Below are 21738 nucleotides of genomic sequence, written 5' to 3'. Positions count from 1 at the left end.
GTAAAAATAAAAATAAAATTACACAGGGTAAAAATGGAATGAGAATTGCGTACGGAGAAGAGCAGTACAACGGCCAGGAAGCCGAAATATCGGTACCGCTTACGGAACAGGGATGGTATCATGTTCACAGCGAAGTCCAGGACATACCGACAAGACTGCGCAGGACTGAGTACAAAGGCGACCCAGTAACTCGATCCCAGATGCTCAAGGTCCTGGCAGATATCAAGTACTTGATGATTCGCGCGCAGTATCATTCAGAGCAAGTGGAAGCGAGTTTACAGTCTGTCGTTCTTCCGATTGGAGATCGTGCTGAAGATGGAATGGAAAGTCTCGCTGAACATTGCAAATGTCCTGAAGGATATGCCGGGCTGTCATGCGAATATTGCGCCTGGGGTTACGTCAAAGTTATTGTCAATGGCAGCGACCATCAGGATCATCATATTTGCGTTAAATGCGACTGTTATAATCATGCTGGATCCTGTGATCTTGTTATGGGCGAATGTAATGTGAGTGTTACTACTTTATCGACTGTTATAAATTTACAATATAAATATATAAATTGTTGGTGATCGGCGATTGGTAGTATAGCGGCAGAAATTATGGACCGGTATAGAACCGATGGAAAATAAACTGGAGCCTTCTTTACCGACAATCGTTTTACGAGAAAAAAATCGTTAAATAAATTATCAACTTTCCTGATGGTCAAGTTGGCAGCAAGCTGGTAACAACTTTCTGCAATAGTTTGCTGCCAAGTTGTCATCAGAAAATTGTCGTGAACTTTCTGGAAAAGTTGGTAACAACTTGTTGTCAACAGTTACAAAAGCTGCAAATTGTCAGCAATTTGATGTCAAGTTGATTGCCAACTTTTTGATCAGAACGTCAGGCTATCAGTATAATTTAAAAAAATTTTTTTATAGATGTGCGAGCATCATACAACGGGACCAAAATGTGACCGATGTGCATCCGGTTACTACGGAGACGCAACTCGAGGAACTCCAAATGACTGCAAAAAGTGCGCTTGTCCACTCACTGAAGCTTCAAATCAGTTCAGCCCAAATTGTCAACTCGATGACCCTAAAAACCCTGATGGCAATTATGTCTGCACCCAATGTCCGGTAGGATATACCGGAGACCACTGCGAGAGGTACAAATTTCGTCATAATTAACTTTTACTGTCACGAAAAACTGTAACTGTTACGGAGGTATTGAGTTGTTAAACTTTTTTAGCTGCGACATTGGATACTTTGGTGACCCAACGAAACTTGGGGGCACGTGCGAGCTTTGTCCTTGCAACGGCGGCACATGTGACCAAGAAACGGGCCATTGCTTAGAATGCCGCGGCAACACTGAAGGTTTTAGATGCGAAAAGTGTAAAGAAGCCCACTACGGTGACCCTTTGGAACAGAATTGTTTACGTAAGTAAATTCAGTATATAATAAATTAAACCATAAAGAGGTCATGTAATTATTTATTTTAATGACTTTGGGCTTCCGGACCTCACAAGAAATAATTTTTTTAAAAATACCGAAAAGACGTCAATTTACAAACAGTAAAATACTTATGGGTTGAATGAGTTTTCAAATAAATCTGACGTAATGTCTTTTAAATTTTATGTTTATAACTTTTTTTCCTGCACATTTAGAGAACGGAAGGAGATAAATAATAGATTTAGTGTAAAAGTAGCGATAAATCGGTACGGCAAGGGAGGGGGGGGGGTTGACGCAACACAAAATAGACCAATGACAAAGCTAATTTATGGGTATTAAGGCTTAAAAAAAAATCTGATGTATTAAAAGCTTAATGTCGGTACCATCTTGACGCAGTATTCTCAATAGAAGTTTAAAAAATTTATCTGAAAGTCAGACCCATAAAAATATTATCAAAATTTTGAGCAAAAAAATAATCGATTATTACTTTCCGCAGCTTGCAACTGTGACATGATTGGCAGTAGTTCAAGTTTGTGTGATTTGATAAGTGGTCAGTGTTTGTGCCGTCCATTATACACCGATCGCGATTGTTCAAAGTGCATAGAGGGATACGGTAACGTTACCGCAGGTTGTCGCGAGTGCGATTGTGGTATTGGTGCCGCGGAAGAAGATTGTGATGCCGTCACAGGATTGTGCAAGTGTCAAACGGGAGTTATTGGTGACCGCTGCGATCAATGTGACCACGATCATTATGGATTATCGATGAATGGCTGCTTGGGTGAGTCTTTTAAATTTATTTTGATTAAGACCAGGATTTTTTCCTTAATAAAGAAATTGACAATTAATAATTAATGTCAAATTTTTGATATTACGGCAAAAATATTGGTCTTATAGAAAAATTTTTCAAATAAAAGTTGTTAAAAATTCAATTTTCTAAAAACAATGTCTCATATAATTTTTCCTTAGGATTAATAAGGAAGCCGTAATTTCAAAATTAAGATTTTCATAATTATCAAAAATTTGAATCATTCACTATAAATATTAATTTTGGAATTACGGTGAAAATATTGGTCTTATAAAAAAATTTTTCGAATAAAAGTTGTTCAAAATTCAATTTTGTAAAAAAAATGTCTCTTATAATTTTTTCTTAGGACCAATATTTTCACCGCAATTTCAAAATTAAGATTTTTATAATTAACAAAAATTTGAATCATTCATTATGAATCTTAATTTTGGAATTACGGTGAAAATATCGGTCGTATAAGAAAATCATTAGAGACATTTTTTTTTGGAAATTAAATTTCCTACAACTTTTGTTTGAAAACTTTTTCTGTACGACCAATATTTTCGCCAAAATATCAAATATTTGAACGATTCATTTCAAAATTAAGGCAAAAATATTCTCCCTAATTATAATTGTTTTATTTATGAGACTGTAAAAACTTATCAGCTGATTGTTTATTTATTTAACTCCCTCTTAGTAAAATTTGCTCCAAAGAGAAATTTATTTTAATATTGAAACTCTGGTTCGGAGTAAAATTTATTCCTAAAGAGAGTTTTTACTCCGTATGCCGAGTGTTTTTTTTTAAACTCCGTAACTCCAAGTGTCAGAGTGAATTAGGATTGAAATAAAATCCATAATCACTCCGGATTTTTTACATTGTAATACTATACCCGTATCATCATTTCAATACAAGTATTTTCGAGACTGAAATTTTCTTTATTTTAAAAATATAATTTACCCGCGGGCTTGATCGACAATCGTACATAAATATAAACATAAATATGTAATATATAATATACAGTATAAAGTATAAATGAAAAGTAAATATAAAAAAAGGTAATTCACGTCTGCATTTCACTTCCTACGCTCGTATCTATTGAAACAACTCTCCCACGCGTAAGTGTGAAATTAACCAGTTAGAAGACATCAATAAATAACCTAGTGCACCTAATGCAATGTAATGTAAGGTAATGTTAAGGAAATCCAATAGATTATTATTATATGATAACGATAATTATTTTTATTTACTCTCCGGTCATTCAATTCAGCTCAATAAGTCTGAGTAGTATTAGTATTAGTATTAGTATTGATTTTATTATAAATTATAAGTTAAAATAATATGGGTAACGTATAGAAGTAGAACGAGTTCATTAATGTATTTGAGACACGCGTATATGGAAGTCCGATGTAAAATATGTGGGTAAAAAAATAACCGAGATAAAGTGTAGTGATGAGGATGAGGATGAGGATGAAAGGAGAGTTAAGTGACGGAAGAACTGATGCTTCTTAATGTCTAGTAGACTCATGACTTGTTTGAGATGTTAATGAACCTCCTACAGAGGCATCACCGGCAGCTTCAGCACCAGCACTAGCACCAGCACTGGCATCATCACCAGACGGTTAGTCCTGTGGCTTTTCACCTTCTCATTCTCACCTCTGAATTATACGCTCCGTTACGTATGTGACGTCCCACGTGTGCTAGTCTGTATTAAATATATTGCGGCCAGCCTCAATATATCTACTGATGCACGTTTTAGTCCATTAGATTCTCTTTCAATGACTCATCCAACTTGTCAGTTGATTCAGCACCGAATATTTTTAAATTTATTCTGTATTTAATTATTACAATTTTTTTTTTTTTTTTTTCATTTATCTATGTGACTAAATGTATAAAGAATATTTTTTTCCAACCATATCTTTACACTGAAAAAAGTATTTGGGGACCGAACGCGGATTAAATCCGGAGTGGATGACTGTTTATTCATTCAATCTTCTCGATGTTAAATTTACTCCCAAATAGAGTTTATTTTATTGTTGAAACTCTGAATCGGAGTGAATGCGGATTCAGAGAAAAATTCGTAATCACTAGGGACAAGATTTTTGCCTTAATTTCAAAATGACTGCTTCAAATGATAATATTACGGCGAAAATATTGGTCTTATAGAAAAAATTTTCAAATAAAAGTTGTAGGAAATTTAATTTTCTAGAAAAAATGTCTTTTACAATTTTTTTATACGACCAATATTTTCACCGTAATTCCAAAATTAAGATTCATAATGAACGATTCAAATTTCTGTTAATTATGAAAATCTTAATTTTGAAATTACGACTTTCTTATTGGTCCTAAGAAAAAATTATAAGAGACATTTTTTATGGAAAATTAAATTTTCTACAATTTTTGTTTGAAAAATTTTTTTATACGATCAATATTTCCACCACAATATAAAAAATTTGACACCATTTTTTATTAATTGTTATTTTTAAATCAAAGCTAAAATCCTGATCGTAGTAATCACTCTGAATTTCCTCCCGATTTTTGACAGTTTGACGAAATTTGTCTTATTAAATTTCAATGATAACCGTCAGTTGCTCATCATTAATTATCAGCGCACTATTGAGATAAAGAATTTATTTAAAATGTTTCAATATCCGCGAACTTATTTAATGGACTTCAAAGTATGTGTTGCATACATACATACATACATATTTTTAATAAGTGAAAACATGTTTTAAAATATTTAACACGTTAATGGATTTTGTTGTGAATGAATGAATTTATTTATTTGATATTAATGATTGTAATTAATCATTTTGTTTGATAAATAGTTATCTCAAGTATGGTAAAAATTTACAACAGCTGATTTATAATTATAATTTGCTAGTTAAAAAAATATTGTCACTGATGTATTTATTATCTTAGGCAAATTTAAATAATTGCGTGTGCGAGAGTTTAAATTGTCTTGATCGATACTTTTCCGAATGAAATCGTCTGGCTGCATATAACGCTGGTATTTTTCTACGACGTACGACTCAACTCTATACTGTACATATATATATATATATATATATATATATATATATATATACTGGATGTATATAAACTCGAACGCTTTATTTTGCCGCAATCGAGATCGAGCGTAGGTGGACAGCCTGAAGAGTTGAAGAGAGAGCGGGAGATAGATAGAGATAGAAAATCAGCTCAAGCACGTGATATATCAGGATAAATCTCATGTGTGATCCAATCTGGCAGAGATTCCGGAGATGCGTGGATAAAACTGTGGGAAAGTCTTGGGATCTTGTTTAAGATAAAATATTTATATGATATTCGTAAGGACATTTCAAGTTTTCATAAAAATTTTCATTTATCGGCACAGGATTTTTTATAGATCAGCTGATAGGCAAGAAAGTCTAGCAGTTTAAATATTAAAAATACTTTGCGTTCTTCAAATAATTAAGTATTAATTAATTAGTTAATTTTTTTTTTATTTTAATTATTGACAGATTTTTTTTTTTTACTTAAAATTTTGAGACAAAAAATATTTTTACCGTAAGATAACATGAGTTAAATAATTTTATCGTAAGTTTAAAAATTTTATTGTGAATATAAAAGCTGGTAGAAGTTGGTATAGAGAAAACGATCGGCAAATGGCGATAAACCCAGTACGGGCATACGGTGGCGAGATCCTGATGTCCAGGACGAAGGAGAAGAAGATCCACTACTTTTCATCCCGTTGTATATATCTACCTATATACTTTACTATATATAAGTGTAAGTGTATTCATTCTTACACTAGTCGTTCTGTTGTATCGCCAAGTACAGTATTGTTAGTATATATATACATATATATATATATATATGAAAACAACAAAACATGAAACTGTTGATGTGTGTGGAAGACAAAAACTCACCGAGTCACCGGAATGTAGTTTTGTAAAACTTGGACGTTCGACAATTCGATTGCACGCCCAAAAACCGAACCTATATATATAAATACACTGCTACCAATGTCACGTTAAAAGATGTACACATTTTAAATTTTTTTATCTTAATTGTAAATGAAAAAAAAAAGTCAAAATTTTTTTTTCATGTTTACACTTCAATTATTTAATTGATATTAAAAATTATATATTGAAGGGAAACAAAAAATCATTTTAGCAATAAAGTGACACAAAACGTCAATTTCATATTGCATAGGTATAAATTATTTAGATTACGGTAAAAATCATTATTTAATTAAATAAATAGACATGTGTGTAGATCAATTTTTCCGCGATTTACGTGCTTTGATTGCCGGTAGCTAAAGTAGCTGGACTTCTTTTGTCTCTTTACTTTAAAAGCACGTACTGCTCGTTAATGATGCAATCGCTCTTATCAGATATATATTTCCAAGTCGAGTTTATTTCGTTTTTTTTATTTTTATCTGCAGTCATTACCTCATCCTCAAGCGCAGTTGATTCAGTGTGTGGGTAGATTTTGTTCATAAATTTTTTTTTTACCTAGGCATCATTAATTAATTTTGCCTAGACATGATCCTGAAGTTGGAAGACCATTAAAAATTTTCAGATTTTTTTTAACAAGTCAATTTAAGAAAAAAAAAAAAAAAGTAAAAATATGCACATGTAGAAAATGAAAAAAACTACAGGTGCAATTTTTTAAAATATTTTTTTTTTTTATAATTTATGGTTTTAAAAAAAATTCAAAAATTATAAGTCGGCTAACTTCGGTATCAGTTAATTTTGCAATTACATTATTTGCATTTTCAATATAAAAATTATGTCATATTTTATTGTTATTAGAAAAAAAACAATATACTTTTATTTTTTTCACTTACAATTGACTATTACATGTAACCGGACTGTGATTTCACAGGGAATAAATTAAATAATTTATTACTGAGCATTAAATAAAATAAAAAAAATTTTAATTTAAGTGGAGCAGCTAAAATAATTTTAAAAAATGAAGTAAATAAAATTTGATTTATCGGAAAATAACTAGTGCTTGTAATAAAAAAAATGAGCCATAAATGGCAGATTAAGTCATGAATCAAGAATAATAAAATGGACGATAGTGAACGGCTCAATAATTTCCGCAAGAGTACTAGTGTATTATAACGTACCCGTCAAGTAGTTTTAACCGGAAGAAGTTTCTTCAAGCTATCGGTATAGATATGGTAGAAGGAACGACGTAGACGAGGACGAGGACTCAACTGAGCACATATCTAGTGGGATTGCCGCCGACAAAGTCGTATGCAATAAAACAATTTAAAAGCTCCCATAAACTGTCCTCGCAACCTCACTCGTAACAACCATTCTCGTCTTTTCCGTCTTTATCTTGGGTTATACAGGACGATGTCGCACGATGCATACCGATACAATGCTCCAAGAACGTCGGAATGGATACAATGAAACAAGTGCTTAGATACCATCGACTCACGTATGTATTTATATAAATGTGATCGGTCCTTTCGTGTCCATTGATATATACTCGCATACCTCAACTCTCAGCATTCGATTTTATTAAGTAATGTCAACCGTCAAACGATAAATTAAATCATTGATCATGCCGCGGTCGATTTAGATAAATTATTTTTAAACAAAATTAACTGTCAATTTTATATTTTATTCAATTACGTTAAATTATTTTATGAAATTATTGAAAACGATCATTAAATATTTATTTTAAAAATAGGCGGAGATCTAAATTCTGTATTATTTTTTATTACTCAGGTCTGGGTTTTTTCTACTCGGAGAGAAAATTTTTTAACCGTTCCTAGGACGTTTATGAAATATCAACCCATAAAGTTATGGTAATAATTACTTGGAATTATGGGGTATGCACCCATAAATTCTGGGAAAAATTTCCATAACTATGGGAACGATTCCTATAATTATATCGAATGGTAATAATTACCATACTCATGGAAATAGTTCCCATCCATATTGGATATGGGAATAAACTCTATACTTGGTAATAATTCCCATACTATTATGGTGTGATAATATTTTCATAAAATTGAGTCCCATAATATGAAGAATTTTTAAGTGTTATGGTAACCATTACTATACATTGTAAAACATTTCCCATAAATTTTACTATAGGTGCATTGTAACCCCGTACCATAAGAAAACTGCTACAAAATTTACAAGTGCCCCATAATAAACGTATGCGCATAGGTCCCAATCGTGTCGTCTGCGCGTACCGTTTGCTATGGGACACTTGTAAATTTTATACCAGTTTTCTTATGGTCCGGTGTTACAATGCACCCATAGTAGCGGTTACCATAATGACATACGAATTATTACCATAACTTTCTAGGAATTTTTCCATTATCGTATAGAAATGAAACCCATATCTATAGGAATTGTTACCATAATTTATATGGGTGCCATTCCCATAATCGGTATCTCAAAATAAATCTGTTACCATGCGATATGGGAACCATAAATTCCCATAATATACTGAAATTATTACCATAAATTTATCTCTGTATATTAGGCTAAAGCTAAAAAACAACAAATTCCTGAACAGAAAATTAAAAATTTTTATTCTAAAAAAATTTTAGATTAATAAGAAGAAAATTTCTTCTAATAGAGACCAATAACAAGTATACTAAAAATTGTAAAGTGAGAAAAATTTTTCTTTACCACCGTAAAGAAATTTGAAAATAAACATTTTAAAACTTCGTTCGAGTAAAGTCACTCCGACAAGAGCGAAATTTGTTGATCGAACTGGATAACTTTACTGTCCAGCTTTCGCTGATACCTTTCAACAAGTGTAATGCCAGTGTAAATAATAGTGATGAAGCGTGCAATTTTATTTGATAACGTGGTAGCCAAAATAACAATATCTTAGAAGAATTAAATTGAATGAATAATAGACTCGAGTATTTTATAAATAATCCGACTTCAGTCTGTAGAGTACTCTACCGACTAAGCAACTATGCCAGCATGTATCTAAGTACCTCGTGTGCTCCGATCAAGATAACGGAGATATATGAAGCTGCTGAGGGAGGTTCGCCATCTTGCAAAAGAAAGTCTGCACTAGCGACTGCTCGATCATCAACGAATTTTTATTTTTTTTATTTACATATATCACGTTTCCTTCATTTTTTTCCCTCTCTTTCACATTTAAAAAAATAATTATAACTCCGTTTGCGCGACTATGAGCTAATTATAAATTACTGAACAGCTTAATTGAGATTTCATAATATTATTTATCCTCGATATTTCATTTGCATAAATTCAAAGGGATTAAATTATTATTAATTACTATGAGCCAACGTTTATGCCAGTGTATAATGTATATATAGATATAGTATATATATATAAGAAATAGAATGACATGTTGTGTACTTAATGTAACGATTAATAAACAAGCTTTAACGTCTCAGCACTAACGGTTATCATATTATGTGTATTTATGTACTTTAGGATTATAGACAAAATATAATTCCGACTTAACTCTTCTGCTGTCGTGTCGTGTCGCGGATGGAATTTACTGTTTATGTATTTAACAAGCTCACATTACACAACCTTTAAAAATTTTTACGCTGGCTACCGTTTTTACCCTTTTTTATTCCGTTAATTTATTAAACTTTCTTGTTATTTATTTATTTTAAATCGTCAACGCGGTATTTAAATTATTGAAATCCCCATAAAATGCATCAGCTTCAATTGCTCAAGAATACATCATAGTCATATATATTATGTATATTATATCTGTATATTTTAGTATTAAACCGTCGGATGACTACACTAAAAATTTATGATTGAAATTAGTCGCCTAATAATTTTTGGATTTTTTTTTTAAATTATAAATTAAAAAAAAAAATATTTTAAAAAATTGCACTTGTAGTTTTTTAAATTTTCTACATGTGCATATTTTTAGTTTTTTTTTTTTTGTAATTTATGTATTGAAAATAAATCCGAAAATTGTTAATTGTCTACTGACTTCAGGATCATAAAAAATTTGAGGAATTAATGCAGATTAAATGTGGAGTGAATGCAGAGCGGATGACTGGTTATTTATTTACTCCCCTCGGAGTGAAATTTACTCCAGTGAGTTTATTTTAATATTAAAACTCCGAATCGCAATGCAGACAATTAAAATAAAAATCACTGCGATTAAAAAATGAACTCCCGTATGCGGAGTAATTTTTTATAAAAACTGAAAACCTGAGCAATGGAGTAACTTTTGATTGAAATAAATTCCATAATTACTCCGAACTCACTCTCGATCTTCACAGTATGGCTTTAAATTGAGCGTAATTGAAAATATAACTGAAATACAAATACTAGTTGCTAGCATTGGTCTTAGTACTGGTACTGATACTAGTTTATATAGATAAGAGTAATATACCAAGTGATTTAAGTTATTATTATCGTGGCAATACAGCCAGGTGCTTGTGAATATTCTCCCGATGGCGCTCCCTATCCTTTTTAAATTTACGATCAGCCGTAATTTTAAAACGATCTACAGACCAGAGCTCATACTAAATAAAAATATCTTGAGCTTTTACCAAAGCAAATTCATGTGCTTGTTTGTTGTCGAGGTTTAAAAGCCAAATTGGAAGATTCGCTTGAGTAAATTTGTCTTAAATCATAAAATTTTTTTACAATACAAAATAACGGCTCGTGCCACTATTTCGTAATTGGATAGAAATATTTAATTTTTACTACTGATAAATCATAAAAAATTAGCAATCAAAATTTAAAATACTTGTAGTCAAATAAATAAATTTAAATTTCCACTGTAAATTTAATTGCAGATTAATTTAAAAACCCAATTTATTTATTTATTTTTTACTGAAAAAACTTTAATACGGCGTAAGACTGAGGATTAGATAATAAATTAATGTTATTAATTTTTTGAGTTTAATAAAATAGCGATAATAAAATTTTCTATGTCGAATTACTTGTAGAGACCGCAAGTATGGAGGATGTAGTCTATAAGATACAGAGGATTCGCAAGTCTAGTGCGTACACAATCCGGTTTTACGCATAATTCAAGCACACCACGTGCTAAGTCCCGGTCAGGAGAAATACAGACGTCGACGTGAGAAAATACACACGCATATTATATTGAGAACACGGCAAACTAACACCCCCTTGACCCCAGACACTTCAACAACTATCTATATAAATATATACATAGATAGATTGCTGATAGTTTACTTAAACTGTTTTAAAGTTCACGAGATTCTTAAATTCTCAAAAAAACTATTTGACATTACACCCTTCTAATAATAATTTATAATAAATAAAATAACATAATTATGTACTTGGGTAAAAGACTAATTTATTTGTACAATATATTTGTTTATTATACTTATACTCTTTAGTTATTATATATTTTTTTAAAATTTAAATTAACGTCAGGTTGTAACGGCACGCCGATTTATCTATAGTTAGAAAAAAAAGGTAAATTATAAATTTTGATTTTTAAACTTGAGACAATCGTTAAATCTTGAACTACGAAAGCGATAAAAAAAATAAATAAGTATAAGAATGAAAATATACAGCATCATCTATCGTGGAGGTATATAAAGTAACGTGCTACCCGATATGATTTATACTTATACTCATAAGATGGGATTTATACTCTACGAGGTTCACTGTGTGTACATAAATGATATTGTGTGTATAGAGAACGTCGGTGTGTGATCTGTCTGCGAGAATGTGCAATTTGTCACGGTCCACCTGGCACATTGTTTCAAATATCGTATCTTAATGACACACAGATTTTTCTGTTTCACTTTTTACTTTTTTTTTATCCTGCTAACTTTGACTGATAAATTTTTTCCTAGAATATATATATATATAGGTAATCGAAAAATCATTTTTTCTATGGAAAAATTTTATTATTAAGTACAAAAATTAATGACAATAAAGTTAGCAGACATTAAAAAATTTTTTGATTTTTCTTAACAAAAAAAATAAATATTAGAAAAATATTTTGAAAAATTGCACGTATAGTTTACAAAATTTTTGAAATGTGCATTTTTTTAGAAATATTTTTTTTTATAATTTATAGACTAATTCTTAATTGAAAATTTTTTGAATTAGCATTAAATATATATATTCAAAATAATTTTTAAATAAAAAAAATACATAAATTCAAGCGATAGAGTACAGATTAAAAAATAATAAATTTATGTAATGAATTTAAATATTTTAGTGTCATATGAATCGATTGATTTGTTTATCTCCCACGATTTATCGCAACAAATTATTATACAACCGTACATTAGCATTGACAATGTAACTCATATTCAAGATTATTTACAAAGATATATATTTATATTTTTAAAATAATTTCAATACTTATTTTTAAAACTATTTTTTGACTAATACTTATTCAAATATATTTTTTCATTATTATATTTATTTTTGGTCTAAATATATGTCCACAAAAAAAATATATAGATTTTAAAATAAAAAATATCTCTTTTGTTATTTCACTAAAAATGTTTTTCGAAAAATTTATTGCTATCAATATTTCATTTCATATAAAAATAACATATATATTTATATATATGTCACTATTTCCATTAACTATTTCACGATACGATACAACGTGCCGCCTACGCAACCTTCCGTTTCAATGGTTAATTTAAAGGGTGGCAATATTCGCGTACGCAAAAGCCAGGAGGAAAAATAATTTCCACCCACTCATATCTAGGCGCATATGATTGGTGATTACTGATCAGTATATCAACATCGGTACCAACTAGTAACTTAAACACATATGCAAAATGTTGCTCGAGGGTAAAGGCGTATATCAAGTAGCTGACGAGTCAGCTTTTTTTTAAAATTTAAAAACTGGCAGCGAAATAGCCCCCAGCAGAGCTTGCGAAATTACAAAACGCACATTTCCCCCAGCGATTTCAACGCTTTAATGCACTTATACCACACATTAAACCCAAAGCGTAAAAAAAATTTTTAACCTCAGAACCGCCTGAAAAAAATTTTTTATTACAACTTAATTAACTTAAGTGTCCATTAAAAGCTGTTAAGTGCGGTTATTAATCAAAATTATCATGGTAATTAACTCCGTAACCATAAAAACTGTTAATACATTACGCGGTGTCGGGGCCTTTTCTATTATTTTAATTCTAACACCGTGAGGAAAAAAAAGTTTATAAGATTGCGCATAAAAAGTTTGATTAATACTAAATAATTTATTTTTCATATGTTGGCTTGAGATTTAAGACATTTTATAGGATGTAAAAAGTATTAAATAATAAAAATTAATCCATAAATCTCAGGTGATTTTTTTTATTGAGTATAAACTTGTCTGTAAGCATCTGGCCATTATTAGTTCACGGTTGTTGGCTGTCGGTTCATGATCTAGGAATGTCGGTAGAAGTAGGAAACCAACCACCATGTAGAATACTGGTGTATATATATCTATATATATAGAGTATTTTAAGAGCAAAGTCAGATGTATCTTCACCGTGGCAATCACCTCATGGGTGGTCTGAGTAATCGCCATCGGCAATCCTGACTCTTCATCTTCCCTATACTATATATATATATATATATATAAATGTTCGCTACACTATATATGTACATATAAACACGTCCCTCCATACTATATACCATTCATATATATGATACCTGTATTGAGTCATTCTTCATACGACACTCGTTCATAAGCTTTCGTTCTCGTGCTAAAATCCACACCAATATTTTATTGAATTATTTATCATTACATTTATAATAATTTATTCATAATTCATTTGACTTTTAAATAATAATAATAATAATAATGATCAAAATTTTTTAAAAGGGGTTAGGTTAGTTTCAAGTGATATAATCATAATTTTTCAAAATATATATATATATATCTTAATTTGAAAATTATTAAGTAGTCTTTGAAAGAAAGATCAAGTGCTATAGATTTTTTGAATAAAAAAAAAAATCTGTCTATCGGTTGACCCTGCGGGCCAGTCTCGAAACTTTCCGCTGTTTTCCCGCTCCTTAACCTCGAAAATATTGTTATGATACATTTTCCGGCTCTTCGAGCTTTTATCGACAAGTTTTCTATAATAACGCAAACACATAAAAATAAAGGAAAAAAAATTTTTCAAAATGACTCCCCGAATTTTTTGAAATTTACAATTTTCTTAGCGGGAAGTTTAAAACAGTATTACAGAAATTCCATATGCAGTAAAGAGTATATTTACTATTTAATAAGTACTTTTTTAAAAATTGACAAAATCAAATTTTTCATAAATTTTTTATGAATTAAATTGTCATATAAAAATGATGATAAAATTAATTTAAAATTATTTCAGTAATGTTAAATAAAAAAGGACATAATAAAATTATTATTAAATTTTGAATATTTATAATAAAAGTTTTAAATTCTTAGAAAATTTTCGTTCAGCTATAAACTGAAAAACTTTTTTTTTATCTACTTAAATATTTATCCCAAAGCTATAGCAAAGTTGAAAGTGTTGGGTGTTCAATAATTGCACTATTTAATTCAGGTGTTTATAAAGAATACGTAATGAATAGCTGTTGAATTGGGTCGAATTAGATGCTTCGGTGAGATAACTTAATTTTTCTGTTATTTTATATTCAAGGTTCTAAAAAAAAAAAAAAAAAAAAAAAAAAAAAATAAGTATTAATAAAAATATTTACTCTATAAAGGGATTTTATAACTAGTAATAAATAATACAGTAAACTAAAAAAATAAAAATATATAATAGCATATATTTTTATATTCTATTTCCTATAAGCACATCATTAACATAAACTTTAAATCTCATGAGCAAGATTCACCGATCACGAGTATGCATAATTAGTCCACGAAATGTTGTTTGTGCTATGAAGCGCACGAATTTATTTTCTATTCAACCGAAAAAATTTTCATCTGCTCAAGTATAAATACAAATTTATAATCGTATCTATACATGTATATATATACACATACTGTATAATAATACTATATATATAATACTTTATGGGTTTTTCCGTACTAACACAACTAAATTATATTTTAAACGCGAGAAACTGCTCCCATATATTATTTTTTTATACTTAATTCTAAATATAAATTATAGGTAAAGTATAAGGCCATAGTATTTATAAGAATATATATATATATATATATATATATATATGTATATATAAGATATAATAATGTACTTAAGTGTGCATTGGAAATGACTTAAACTCCATTGACTGGTGCTCGCTTGCTCGGATTTTATGGATCCCTAATTCATGCAAACGTTTCAGTTAATAACTACAGTACATAACACAACACTACACATACTAGTGACCTACGGGCGTAATTACTCGAGTTATTCGTCGATACACGAGGTGAGATTTTACATCTGGTACTTGGGAGTGTAGGCGCGAGTCTTAATATATTAATAGCATTTCATATGAATATATATATACATATATATATATATGCAACAATAATACTTGCTTTTATATAATACTTCTATTACAAACTTTTACTTTCATACATTTAATAATCATAAATTTATGAGTTTATTCATTGATAATCACAGCCATAGTAGTCAATTAATATAAATATTTATCAACTATTAGCGATAAAAATTATTTTAATGAAATTATTAAATTAAGTTATGGGAAATACAAAGAAATCTTTTATCGTATCAAATGTGCATATATATTCATATATATTACTATTATAAGCATTCAATGATGCGTTAAATTTGTGGAGCGACGGTGACACTTTTTATATATTTTATCTTTTATATTTTCAATGGTATGATCGTCAAGTGCTCGTCACTTATAATACATATATATATATATATATATATAAAGAATTTTTTTTCTATATATAACATCATATATTGTATCGAAACACATTTCGAATACCAAACTTATGTCAAGAACAAAAACAAAATTAAAAAAACAAAAATGTAAAACATGTTTCATATATTTTTTATTTTTTTTTTTGTTGGAAATTAAAATTCTTTCATGACAATCCAATTATTTACGTGACATAAATTACAATGTATTTAATTTTTTAAATTACAGCAAAAAAAAAAAAAATAAATTAATAAATATTTCGAGTAAAATCAAAGTCTGAAATTTTCTGAAGGAGCCATAACAGGAAGCAGGTGGTTTTAAATGAAAGAGCGTAACACGAGAGCTTAATCCTTCACGGTGATAATGATGTTGCGTGTAAACACAAGTTTTTAAGAAAATTATCACAAGAGGGAAGGGAACCGCGAGGAGGGAAAAAAATAAATAAAAAATATGAGATGTCTGTAATGGATAAATAAAAAAATATGATGGCACTAAACGCGTCTTCATGTCGCTCCATATGAGGTCCCCGTGAAAGTATCACCTGGACTGTTGTGTAGGACCTGCTTTCGATGACTCGCCGACCTTACGTTACATATATACATGCATATATATCACATATACTCCACTACACCGAGGGTGAACACAATAAACTCGTCTTGCTTCATATTATTTCTTACTCTTGATACATCGCGTCTACTTAATCACAGGGAAATTTCACGTTTATATTTTATCTTTGACTTCAAATGTTTAAAAAAATTTTTGTAATTCTATGGTGATTTTAAAAACGTGTGTTAGTGTGTAATATCCGTAAATATTTAAATGTTTTAAAAAGATACAGTAATATATAACATAAAAAAATTTTATTACTAACGTAAATTTATGTAAATGGCTCTGATAACATTAATATCCTTGTTCTCAAGATAATAAAATTGTTAATAGCTCTAGCTACTATACGGCCTACTGATTTATGGATTTATGGATATCAATCACCTTTCCATCGACAAAATTAAACTAATAAAAATTTTATTATTATTAAATTACTACTAATTTTTTTTTACCAGAGATCGAGGCGATTGAAATAGAGATAATAAAAAATTTAATCTACACAACTATTTCTGTTATGTAAAACCAGCAAAAAAATATGATATTCAATCAGTCTTTCAACAAAATATACAAGCAGCCGGACAGAATGAAGTCTCGTTTTGTCTCATTAACTTCAAATTTTTTATTTTTGACTTGGATCTAAAGAGAATGAGCCCAATTATCAACCGGCAATTTATTTTTTATTTTTTAAGAAATAATTTTTAAAAAATAATTTTTCCATATTTTGTTTCTGAAAAAAATCTCGATAATAAATTTCGAAAATAAATTTACCCCTCCCCCATAATTTCCAAGTATTCTTACTATATGTAAAATAAATAAAATTTTTTTTTAAGATAACGACAGAAATCTCAGATGCATTAATTTGAAAAAAAAAAAAAAAAAAACATTCACTTGCAGATTCGTAATATTTTTTTAAACTTCGTCCCTGGCGCCTGTCTCAATTTCATCATAACACATCACTCTGCGCACTCATCCTTCAATTTAAAAAAAAAAAACTACAGTATTTTTTTTTACAATATCTACACCCAAGTGATTATTTGCTCGTCCCAGTGTCGGTTTGCTTTAATCTTCATTCAAAAAATATTAACTTACACGCAAAATCTAAATGACTATCAAATAAACAGAAAATTACTCAAAAAACTTTAATACTTTACTTGAAAATTACAAAAAATATAATTTCCGTAAAAAATAATTTTTTATAAATATTCTAAAAAATCGTTTTATTTTTTTTTTGAATTATAATTTTTATAAAAAGAATATGATGAATATTGAATTCACATGGTGAGAAAGCTGTTGACAGGTAACATGCCCGCACTCAAAGCGCTTCTGCGTTACTGCTTGCATACTAAATAAAATACCAAGTCAAAGTCAACTCACATGCGACACAATATATATATATACAAGTATAGACATATGTGTACATATATCTATATATACTTGTAACATAAAAACAGAGGTAACATAAATTAGTGTCCTGCAATGTACAGAGTCCGTTATGCCGCGTCTGCCGGAAATGAATTTCAGGATATCGGGTGTGTTCGCGCACGTGCAATTAACACACGATAAATATCCACTTAAATATTTAAATACTTAACACCAAATTTATCAATATTATCATAATATATCTTTATTAACTGTAAGTAATAAAAAATTAAATAGAAAAAAAATGATAACGATTTTTCAGACCAAATAAAAATTTATATAAATATGAATTATTTAGGAGTTAATATCACACCCACGTGGCGAAGTAAATCGTACACCGGGTCCAGGTGTAGGGCAGAGTGATTTAAAGTGAGAATAAAAGTATATAAAAACAAAATAATAAAAAAGATAATTAAAATGATTAAGATTCTGTGTATACTTGGGCATCTGGAAAAAGGGATAGCATATACATGTGTATGTATACCTAGAATATATATGGGTGTGATCACACATACATATATATAATAGTTGTAAAGTAAAGTACGATACCGTGAACGAGACACAAGCAACTGAACGACAGCGAACGGAAGAAGAAGAAGAAGTAGTAGAAGAAGAGATGGAGTTTGAAGGAGCGCGAAGCCGAAAGCTAATGGTAGCATGCCAGTGTCTCGCGAGCCGCGTTGCAAGAAGGTTCTTTCACTTATTTTTGTTTATTTAAATTTTAGTTTAATTAAAAAAAGAAATTCATGATTTAATTAATGATAAAAATAATTTGTGCGGGAAAATGAATTTATTTGTGGTGAAAATTTATTACTGGGTGCAGTGATTATTTATGGAAAATATTTGAATAGATGGGAGAGTAAAATAAAATTTTAAAAAAATATGTTATGCAGAAGATAAAATTAATATGAGTATGGGGTAGCGAGATGTACTTTGGAAGTTGTTGGACACTCTGGACCCGGGGCGTTTTGGCCCTCGGAGTGACTATTCTTCTTCTGAGTACGACGACACTGGGAGTCAAAAATCGACACCGGCATTGGCACAGTCGTTACAAAAATAATAGTAATTATTATTCTCATCATCATCATAAATATGATGAATCAAAGTTAGATCCCCGTGTATCGTCGGCGTTATTACCGCGAAATTTATATCAGTGGGGTCACGTCTCGCGAGAGAAAAACCACAACGAATCATTTTACCATGCAGATAAATGGTCTACGAGCGCGGTGACTGGTGGTGGTGCTGATGGAGTTGAAAATACGAGGAATAATCTTGGGGATGAAGATAGAGAACGTTTTAAAAGGTACTCAAAGTACGTGGGTTACACGACTTCGCGGTTGACAGTTAAACAACAGCCTATGGCCTACGTTCACATTAAGCCGGCGAGTCCAACGCCCACTAACAGAAAATGTGTTAGATGTATGGTTGTATATAAGCCCTGTAAATCGCCCCCAAAGATCGTACTTCCTGTTAACAGGTATCAGGAACCCGCTAAAAAATGGCGAGGATTAATGTACGGTAAGTAAACACTAGTTTTTTTTTTTAAATACTATTGTATTTATACACCGCAAAAAATTACCAGAGTAAATCCGGAGTAAAATTTATTCTGAGGTGGAGTTTATTTTAAAATTCAAACTCCGGATCAGAGTGAATTCGGATTTAAATAAAATCCGTAAATACTCCGAATTGACCCCCGATTTTTTATTACAGTGTATTGTCTTTGCTTTATTATATATTTTACTTGAAATTGTTAAGATTTATATTTGAAAATAATAAACGTTATCAATGTCCAATGATTCAATGGATACTTCCATGTATTTTTTTTACTGATTAGAGCGAACGTGTGCTTTATTAAAAATATAGTTCAATGTAACATATATTTTTAAAAATGACCATTAAATATCGCTGATAACTATATAGTATACATGTTTTATCTCAGAAAATGTCTAATAATTTTCTCAGATAGTGAAAATTTATTAAGACGTTTTAAAATTTCTCAGAATGAAACTATAATTATTTTTTTTTTCTAAACACTGAAACTGATTTCTAAATAGATGTAAAAAATTATTTAAAATAAACTGTATTTAAATATTTAAATACATGTTTATTTAAAAGTAATATTTTATAATCAATTTAATATTTTTTTTGTTGACACAATGACTAGCCTTGTGCAAGTATCATACACGCGTGTCTGAGCGCGAAAATTGGTAATCATGCGTTTAAAATTTGCACCAAGGAGGTCTCAATACGTGGGCGATGTGAAAATATATAATATATATACATACATTTATTTCATTTTATTTATTCACTCTTCTGTTAAAATATTTACTGACAGAAAAAAATATTTCTTGGCGCAAAAAATATTTTGCAGTATGAATTGAAGGCGAAAATTTTCTTAGAACTGGAAACAATTTCTCAAGTAAAAATTTTTTCCACCAAAAAATCACTTTTTTCTGTGCAATAAACACGTTAATATTTTTATTAACTATTTTCTTGTAATACTTCATATTTATTAATCAATCAATCATAATAATTACTGTCTCATTTATATATCTTGTAAAAACATCCTAAGGGAATATCATAAAGTGATACTTATTAAATAATAATTACACAATAAATCATCTTGTTGATAGCAATTGTATCGCATGGATTTGATATTAATTAAAGTCTGTGACAGAATTCCAATTATCTTAAATTATTGTATCTTGTATTTATATATATATATATATATATATATATATATATATAGATGTATGTAAGTAATAATTGATTCGAATGATGTGTACACTTAAAATGACATTTGACATTACACTAATTATGTAATTACTATATAAATGCGACATACTGTCACGTATATGCCTCAGGGTACAAATCACTGGAATTTTTTAGCGAACTAACTGTCATACCTCACCTGTAAATACTTACATATAAATTTTAAAAATTAATTACACAGAAAAAAAAATATTTCTTGGCGCAAAAAATTTTTACTTGTCCTGAAAATTATTTTCACAATAAATTGAAAACAAAAATTTTCCTGGGACGAGAAAAAATAAATAAATTTCTTCTAGTCTTAGAAAAATTTTTGTCTTCATTTTAAAATGATAAATTCTTCTTGCGCCAAAGAATTTTTTTTTTTTACTTTGTACTGTTCAATAAAAAAAAATATTTTTAATTAATAATAATAAAAATATTTACGTTAATTATTAATGACAAATAACTTTGAGATTAAATCGAGTAGACTAAAGCAAATAAAAATATGTAAATATATATATATATATATATATATATATATATATATATAATTAATGTTAAACACGTTTAGTAATATTGACACGTTATTTACTTAAGTATATATTAAAAGTATCAAAGATGATATACCATAGAATATTTTAATTACAGATATAAAGTTAATAAATTTATACAGACGTTACGCTCTACTTGCGTAAATTTAATTACCAATATTTTTTCACTTATATAAATTTATAATAATAACAATATATATAGTAAATTATTTAAAATAATAAAATAATATAATCGTGAATAATTTTAAAAATGAAAATTAAAATTAAATAACAAGTAATTGTAATTATTTAAACTTAAATCTTGATTGAGTCGATCATGATCACGAGTGTTTGCATAAATATCGTAAAATCTTTAGCGTGTTTACATAAGGAAAGAGCAAAATGGGCTGAATAAACGAGTCGCGGT

The 21738-nt window shown here is 29.3% G+C and overlaps 1 protein-coding gene across 1 annotated transcript in view; it reads left to right on the top strand.

Annotated features, from left to right (window-relative positions):
• The window catches only part of LOC103569836 (laminin subunit alpha-1), an 87244-nt gene that overhangs the window by 42463 nt on the left and 23043 nt on the right, over window positions 1-21738 (top strand). The window contains exons 9-12 of the mRNA XM_053737352.1: window positions 27-506; window positions 918-1144; window positions 1228-1415; window positions 1924-2205. Of these exons, the coding sequence (XP_053593327.1) occupies window positions 27-506; window positions 918-1144; window positions 1228-1415; window positions 1924-2205 (1177 nt within the window). The remainder of the gene's footprint in view (window positions 1-26; window positions 507-917; window positions 1145-1227; window positions 1416-1923; window positions 2206-21738) is intronic.

This window comes from Microplitis demolitor, chromosome 3 (genome assembly GCF_026212275.2).
Source record: "Microplitis demolitor isolate Queensland-Clemson2020A chromosome 3, iyMicDemo2.1a, whole genome shotgun sequence".
NCBI lineage: Eukaryota > Metazoa > Arthropoda > Insecta > Hymenoptera > Braconidae > Microplitis > Microplitis demolitor.
Note: the sequence above shows the minus strand (reverse complement) of the source record. Positions and strands in the feature narration are given on the sequence as shown.